Source organism: Arachis ipaensis, chromosome B01, assembly GCF_000816755.2.
Source record: "Arachis ipaensis cultivar K30076 chromosome B01, Araip1.1, whole genome shotgun sequence".
Lineage (NCBI taxonomy): Eukaryota > Viridiplantae > Streptophyta > Magnoliopsida > Fabales > Fabaceae > Arachis > Arachis ipaensis.
Genome location: NC_029785.2, coordinates 21,283,033 through 21,291,305, shown reverse-complemented (window position 1 = coordinate 21,291,305; position 8,273 = coordinate 21,283,033). Strand labels below are relative to the sequence as shown.

Sequence of the window (8,273 nt, the reverse complement as noted above, 5' to 3'; positions counted from 1 at the left end):
CCCTCCCTCCTGGCCTCATCCTCCCCCAATTTCTCAGTCTCTTCGACTGAGTCTCACTTCCCTCACCCTTCCAGTCTCTCGTCGTCCTTTGGTTCATCACTGTCGTCGTCACAGGTGTGGGCATCCGTTTCTTCTTTTTTCTGTCTTCATCCACTCGTACTTCTTACCTTTGTCTCACCATCTGCCGCCTCTGCGTAAGTGCGTATCCTGGTTTGTCGTGGCTGTCCTTTTCTCTGCCGTCGTCGTGCTTGGGCTGGCCGTCTGCCTCTCCTACTCCTCTGAATCTACCGCTACCTGTGCTAGAAAGCTTTGGGTCCTGTGTGTTGTGAACTATTTAATAATTGGTTTACAATTAAATTGTCTTCCAATTCATTCTTGAAGAGGCTATCAGCCTCTTGGAAGTGATGCGGTGTATTAACGATGTGAAGGGATCACATATTGGAGGCAAAAGAATTTGATGTTGAATTTGTTGCATGAGATCGGACCTCTTATATTAAATTTTGAAAATGCAAAAATCTTCAAATTATGGTGTTCTTAGTGTTGAGTCCAGGTGCTCAGTTTCTACCTTAGCTTACTGATGCATCTGCCGTAGGAATGCCATGTGGAGGTTTGGTGTCTTGCTTCAGGTGTTGGTTTTTTTTATGATTTGGTGTTGTCCTATCTTGTATTTCTTAGATGTGGATCATAGCTTATATTTTGCTAAGGTTAGGTATTGTATTTAGGTGTATGTTTTAGAACCTTTGTTACCTTGAATCTCCCCTTTTCACGTCAAGAACACATAAAACTATTGGGAAAAATAAAACAATTAGTTGATAATTAATTTATTGGCATTGGTAAAAATGTAGAACAAGGCTAATGAGTAATAGCTTAAATGGCATAGTCTCTCCATACTCAATTAAGAGGTTGTGGGTTCGAGTCTCATAACTTTGGTTAAAAAAAAAAAAAAGATGTAGAACAAGAGTCATAAAGCTTGGAAGGGAAGAATATATTTTAGGTATAAGAATGAAGGAACCATGTCTGTATAATAAAAGTGAAAAAATATTTCCTTTTGCTGTGAGTCCTTTTCTATTGTTGTGAAACTGAAAAATGGAACTCTATGAATGAATTGAATATGCAGAAATGAGAAATGGAATTCTTGGAATGAAAACAATCTTCATAAATGAATTGAATCTGCCTTATTTATGCAAAAATGAAAAAAATGAACCTTTGAATTTGAATCTATTGAGAATTTAGTAAAAAAAATCTATCGAGAATTCTAGTATTTTTATAATGATAATATATGAATTAATTTTTATAATTAATTGGTGATTAGTGAAAATATATTATTTTTTATATTTATTTAATTGTAACTGAGTTAGTCGGTTTAATCAGTAATTCACTGGTTGAGTAGTATGATCGGTTTGATTGTCGGTTCGCCAAAACCAAGTTAACAATTAAAAAACCTGCCTTGTTCAGGAAGGGACAGATCCGGGTTTTCTCAAGTTTGTCGCATCTCACGCACTCACTTGTGCCGGCCACCTTAAGTCAACTCTCTCTGGCCTCTCGCAGTCTGCCTTCCTGTGTCTCACACAACGGTACTGCTGTCTTCAGTTAACGCTGACGCTCTCTTCGCACTCTTCCTCTCTCTCGCTCGTTCCATCTGCCAACACTCAAACCTCCGTGGCTCTTTTCTGCCTCCACACTCATCCTGCTCGAGGAAGAAACAAAGACACCGTCGCAGGCGCAGCATCGACACCGCTGCAGGTTGAGTTCAGTTGACCCTCCTCTTTTGCTCCTCCATTCCAGGTGGTTTCCTTTTCCAGAAGCTGTTATGCTGAATTTGCTGAAATTGGATGCTTTTATAAATAGAAAGATGCTTATATTGACTAGATTTTACAATCTATTACATGCGCAAATTTTTTTGCATTTTTTTTTGTATATACATGTATTTTTAGTCCATCTGCCATTTCTGCCGTTTGGCGCAACGCCATGAGGCGCCATCCAGAATAAAAAATTATGCCAAGGCGTCGATGTTAAGACAATCTGAGCAATAAAACTACCCCATATTTCGTATACAACTCGTGCTTTCGTACGGATTGTAGGATATTTGTCTAACATTTGTCTCTGTCTACTCCAACCTTGATTATATACATTCCCACTATTTGGCCATGTAGCATTGCTGCTTTGCTCATTTTTTTTCCAAATTGTAAGTTGTGTAACAGTTTTCTGCTGTTAATTATCTTTCTTGGTTATGAGATATGGTTATTGTTATGCATTAGCATTACCCACACTTGTTATGAGCTTTTGCCTCTTATTTCTTTCTGGGGATTTTGGTCTTTTTTCTAGTGGTGAATGTTTCAGTGACATGATTATTGTTTGCACTTTTATCTGTTGTAGTTAGATCTGGAACTTTGCTTAGAAGTTTTCTATCTTTTGATTCCAACCCTTTTTTGTTTACAATTTGCTGAGTTGGTGCTCTTTGTTTTCATGATGTTTAAAATTAGCACAGACCCTTCTTTGTTCGATTTCAAGAAGGACGGGCCTTGTTTTGTGCAACACATACATCAAAACAACTACCATGGGACATGAATCCCGAAAGCTCTTGGATGAATATGAGGTGTCAGAGATTCTAGGAAGAGGTGGATTCTCTGTTGTTAGGAAAGGCATAAAAAAATCAAGCAGTGATGAGAAAACTCATGTTGCCATAAAGACACTAAGAAGAGTAAGTGCCTCTACTACAACCCCTGGTTGTTTACCAAGAGAGAGGAGCAACATGGGGTTTCCCACATGGAGACAGGTTTCAGTATCAGATGCTCTTCTCACCAATGAGATCCTTGTGATGAGGAAGATAGTCGAAAATGTGTCGCCACATCCGAATGTGGTTGACCTCTATGATGTTTATGAGGACTCGAATGGTGTTCATCTTGTTTTGGAGCTGTGTTCTGGCGGTGAGCTGTTTGATCGCATTGTGGCACAGGATAGGTACTCAGAGACTGAGGCTGCGACAGTTATTCGCCAGATTGCGGCGGGCTTAGAGGCTATTCATAAAGCAAACATTGTCCATAGAGACTTGAAGCCTGAGAATTGCTTGTTCTTGGACAAGAGGAAGGATTCTCCTCTAAAGATCATGGATTTCGGTTTGAGCTCTGTTGAAGAGTTTACTGATCCAGTTGTTGGTTTGTTTGGTTCCATTGATTATGTTTCACCGGAGGCACTTTCTCAAGGAAAGATAACAGCTAAGAGTGACATGTGGTCTCTAGGGGTAATTTTGTACATCTTATTATCTGGGTATGTTAATCTAATTCATGTTTGGTACAGTTGCACTTTGTTCAGTTAACGGTTAATGCTTACTTTGGTATACATGTGAACCATGTTGGTCTCATAGGTTTTAATGAGTCAAAATATTTTCTGTAAATAATCGTGAGTCAAGTTAGCCCCGCATTTGATTAATGAAGGACTAATCAAATAAAGTGCTAACTTGACTCGCATTTATTACTTAAAGGGAACTATTTTAACTCATTAAAATCTATGGGAACCAAGATAATTCACACGTATACTTATAGGCACCAAAGTGAATATTAACTCTTCCAAGTGACTTTGTACATCTTTCTGTTTGGGTATGTTAATTTAATTGATGTCTTGCACAGTTGCATTATGTTCTATTTTTCGGTGATGCCGATATACCTTGTGCTTAATGCATATGGATGATCGTACTTAATCATCACTTTTAGATCTAGAAATGAAAAAAAAAAGGTTGCAAAGTGCCTTGGTATGAGTTACTTCTTCTATTCTATATTTAATATGTCAATTCTAACATTTTGAAGTATTATTGAGTCAGTGAATTTAAATAAATTGATTCAAAATGTACTAAAAAGTTAACTTATACAAGAAAACTAATGGAGTAATTTGTTTAGGGTTTAAAACTCTTGGCAAACAATTAAGGGATTGTTTACATGTTTTGCAGATATCCGCCTTTCATTGCTCAGTCTAATCGCCAAAAACAACAAATGATAATGAATGTAAGTAACATTTGCACAGATTAATGTTGATGACTCAAGAAAGTATAAGATATCAATTGGTTACATATGATCTAATATATCATCTATTTTCCCTCTACATCCTCTATGTCTTAGAGATGTTACTCTAGTGCAATGGTATTAGCATCACCACTTTAGCCACATAAGTAATTCAACTAATTGAGCATTTAAATTTTGCCAAATCCAATGACCAATAATTTCCAACACTATTTAATAGATAGAATTATTACCCCTATTCAACCATGGAACCGAAATTTTCACGTGTCACAAGGGGGTGTGTAACATGGCTAATACAAATATCATAAACTCATTGTTTTATTTCGTGTTAGTTTAACAAAATTAAAACTTGAAACAGGGGAACTTCAGCTTCTATGAGAAGACATGGAAGGGCATTTCTCAATCAGCAAAGCAATTGATTTCGAGTCTTCTGACAGTTGATCCTAGTAGGAGACCTAGTGCGCAGGAGGTATTGTATACCCTACCAAAATAAATAACCAAGGCTGTGACATATTTGCAATATAAGCAACCATATTTTTCTGCATGAGGATATATTGCTTGGGGAATTGGTGTAAAATTATACATAAAATTTGTTTAGGTAGAATTTAATCTGATTTTCACCTTTGAAACAAGACAACCTTTTTTTATCTTAAAAGCTACCCTTACAAACACTATGGTATCACCCAACACAAGACAAGACAACCCCCCTCCTCTCTTTTCCCTCCTCCTCTGGTCCATTTAATTTGAAAATTACTCAATGCACAACTATTTCTTCAAGCTTCTATTGCCTTTTATTTTTGTTTTATTTTTTCCGTGGGTAAAGTTTTCTATATAAAAAGAAAATTTTGTTTTCCTTCTTGTTCCTATACAAACAGTAGCCATCCATTCTTTCAAAGAATACATTTCATTTCATATATTGTAAATAACACACAACTAAATAGTATGTACTTAATATTTTTTAAAAAATATATTATTCTCTAAATAAAGGGGCAACTCAACAAGTACGGTCTTGTTGAGTTGCTAGCAAATTAGAAGCTTGCCAAAAAACTCCATAGAAACAAAGGGTAATCTAACCTAATGCAAGAATTGGTAATTGATTACATGACTTGAACTAATGATCTTGAAATCACATGGAGACAACTCAACTGATATTTTAAGGTTTTCATAATATACACAATTTCTCACTGCTGTACAAGACAACAATAAAGCATTGTGATGCCTTCATAGTTCCTAATTACGTCTCAAATTCGGTGCTAAATTATTTTCAATAATTTTATCGTATTTCAAGCGGATTAAAGTTTTCAGATAGTATATTAACATAATCAGATAATAAGAACTCATAGCTTCATTTGTCTATGTCTTGGATAAGCTCCTGAGTCATCCATGGGTCATAGGTGATGTAGCGAAAGATGATCAGATGGACCCTGAGATTGTCTCAAGGTTGCAAAGCTTCAATGCTCGTCGCAAGCTCCGGGCAGCTGCAATTGCAAGCGTATGGAGCACCACAGTGTTCTTGAGAACTAAGAAACTGAAATCCTTGATAGGATCCTATGATCTTACAGAAGAGGAAATTGAAAATCTTAGGATACACTTCAAGAAGATGTAAGTAATCAGAATATACACCGAAAAAATATTTATTAGAGTCATTAATTGTTGAAAATTTATTAGTGCTCAATAAACTTCACCTATTTAGCTAGTTTTTGAGGTTTATGGCTACTTATTTTTTATGTAATATTAAATTCTACATTTATAAACTTTAGTCTTCTGATGTTTAGTCCTGGACTTAAAAAGGTATGGTATTAGAAGTCTCTCAATTACTTAAAAATCTAACCATGATCATTTTTCAAGTATTTGGTAATCCTCATCCCCTTAAAGATTATCTTTATTAGGGATTGAGATAAAATAACAGTTTTTTTTAATTTAATTTTAATCCCATTTAAACTGTCCCACATTACATGAAACAACTTGTACCATTTCAATGTCTCAACACATTCAACTATATTAAAGCTCATCTAATTCTAATATGACTGTGTTTAACACTTAACAGATGTGGAAATGGGGACAATGCCACGCTCTCTAAGTTTGAGGAGGTACTGAAAGCAATAAATATGCCATCACTAATTCCTCTAGCACCACGCATATTTGACTTGTTCGACAACAACCGTGATGGAACGGTTGACATGCGAGAGATTTTATGTGGGCTTTCCAGCCTCAAGAATTCCAAAGGAGATGATGCCCTCCGTTTGTGCTTCCAGGTTAGTGTTTTAAGGGTTTTGTGTGTGTGTGTGTGTGTTTGCACACGCACGCGCGTGTGTATTACTAACTTGTCATATTTTTTGAACTATATTATCAAATTGTTCTTCGGAGATGGATTTTTCTATTATCATTATCACATGGTATTTTTAACATTATTTTTTACAAATTTAAGGAATTAATTTGAATATTTTATTAGGATTAACCACTATTTTTTGTCATCTAAAATATTTTGGTTTTAATCAACTTGGTTGGTCGAATGGTCAGTTCACTCGTCCGCTTAAGTAAGTGTCAGGGTTTTCTGGATATGCAACAAACTCATTGGCTAATGACAGACCTTTAAATGAAGTCTATATTCGCGGCAAATTAGTTCTTGGTTTGTCGGGATGAGAAATATCATGGGCAACCAAAAAAAAAAAATTGGTTTTGACAAAATAACCCTGAATTTAAAGGAAAGACGTTCATATTTCATATTTGTGATCTTTGGAGGGGCACGTTTAGTGAAATTTGTCAAACCTTTGTAATATTTTATAATTCCGTAGAAGTGTTACAATTCCTGAAGTTGAATTTCAGAAATATAACGTAAGTTAGGATTGTTTTACAAAGTTGGATCTAGGGAATAGCGAAATTAAATTCCACACAACTCGGAAGGGAGCAGAAGAGAATATCCTAAATCAAGGAAGTTTAATAGAGTTCTTCACAATTCACACTCTTTAGTTTCCATTCCCAATTCACCCCCTCCCCGACGGCGGCGGCGGTGGCAGCGGCAGTGGTCTCTCTCTCAACTTGATCTCCTATTTGGGTCCAATTGGGCTTTTAAGTCCCATAATCATAACAAGAAGCCACCTGATACGTTAACATGTCATGTAACATGGTATGATAATGAAAACATGATGGTGCACATTAATGAAAATAGATTTAGACACTAATGTAAATCATGTTTTCCAAATTCAGAGCCTTAAAAGGTTTGTTTGTTCTTTTTCTTGTTTCTTAACTCGCCTATAATTTCATATATAATATGTGCTAATTTTGGTTGTTCGGTTTTCTTGGACCACCAGATGTATGATGCAGATCGATCCGGGTGTATCACAAAGGAAGAAGTAGCATCCATGCTTAGAGTAATAAACCTCTCTTCCATTTCCTTTATTTCTAAAGCCTTCTCCTTTGGCATATTCTTTTAACAAAAATAAACAATCCGTTGAAACAGGCTTTGCCGGATGACTGTCTTCCAGTTGATATCACGGAACCTGGCAAATTGGACGAGATTTTCGACAGAATGGATGCCAACAGTGATGGAAAAGTCACCTTTGAGGAATTCAAAGCTGCTATGCAGAGAGATAGCTCCCTCCAAGATGTAGTCCTTTCTTCCCTTCGCCCACTATAGTTTTTCCATTTTTCATCCAATCAATCACAATGTTTGGGGCTTTCCTTTTTCTTATGTTCATACTGATGGTCTCTTTTGAGTCCACTATGTCTCGCTTTTATTCTCCAACCAAACATATCCTTGGAGAAAAGAGAGGGAATGCAGTCTATGACAATTAGGAACCTTTGCATTCTCAAGTTATGTTATTGAGTACCTGAAAGGCAGAAAGCTAACATGTTCATCATAAATACTGTAATTAAACTAGAAAAGCCAACACTTTTCAGTCATTACATCCAATGTGTGATATATGTAACAGATACTGTAATGGAGATGCAAAGTTTGGTTTGAGAGAAGTGAGAACATTTAAGTGACTATATAGATACTACCGTAATCCTATCCCACAAAAAGACCACCTAATATAAATCTCAGGCTAGACTAACATAAAATCATAAACAGAATGAAATTTTCTCTCTCAAATTAAATCATCTACGTGGATTTTATAGAAAGAAAATATAATTATTCTACTCAAAGTTACCAGAGGAATTAAGGAACAACATTAGTGCACTGGAAGTGACTTTGTTTATCGATGAGAATCTAACCATTTTCAGTTGGATGAAGAAAAAGAATAAATAATATGTAAGGCT

At 36.0% G+C, this 8,273-nt stretch overlaps 1 protein-coding gene across 3 annotated transcripts; it reads left to right on the top strand.

Annotated features, from left to right (window-relative positions):
* LOC107627248 (calcium and calcium/calmodulin-dependent serine/threonine-protein kinase) lies at positions 1-7,982 on the top strand. 3 transcript variants are annotated; one of them, XM_021118947.1, is made up of 8 exons: positions 1-626; positions 1,456-1,785; positions 2,489-3,267; positions 3,944-3,998; positions 4,372-4,482; positions 5,383-5,615; positions 6,061-6,268; positions 6,873-7,160. In XM_021118947.1, the coding sequence occupies exons 3-8, from the start codon at positions 2,558-2,560 to the stop codon at positions 6,981-6,983; spliced, it is 1,428 nt and encodes a 475-aa protein (XP_020974606.1). In that variant the 5' UTR covers positions 1-626; positions 1,456-1,785; positions 2,489-2,557; the 3' UTR covers positions 6,984-7,160. The 3 variants fall into 3 exon arrangements, with proteins under 3 accessions (XP_020974606.1, XP_016185589.1, XP_020974603.1); XM_016330103.2 differs by lacking the exons at positions 1-626; positions 6,873-7,160 and adding exons at positions 7,325-7,384; positions 7,474-7,982 and having other exon boundaries at positions 1,453-1,785; XM_021118944.1 differs by lacking the exons at positions 1-626; positions 6,873-7,160 and adding exons at positions 7,325-7,384; positions 7,474-7,982 and having other exon boundaries at positions 2,484-3,267.

What these genes read in the sequence shown, in the direction of transcription:
- LOC107627248 (XM_016330103.2), top strand. Translation starts at nt 2,558, where the DNA reads ATGGGACATGAATCCCGAAAGCTCTTGGATGAATATGAGGTGTCAGAG. An exon ending in AGGATACACTTCAAGAAGAT is followed by an intron (nt 5,616 to 6,060) that starts GTAAGTAATCAG and finishes AACACTTAACAG; the next exon opens with ATGTGGAAATGGGGACAATG. An exon ending in AAGTAGCATCCATGCTTAGA is followed by an intron (nt 7,385 to 7,473) that starts GTAATAAACCTC and finishes CCGTTGAAACAG; the next exon opens with GCTTTGCCGGATGACTGTCT.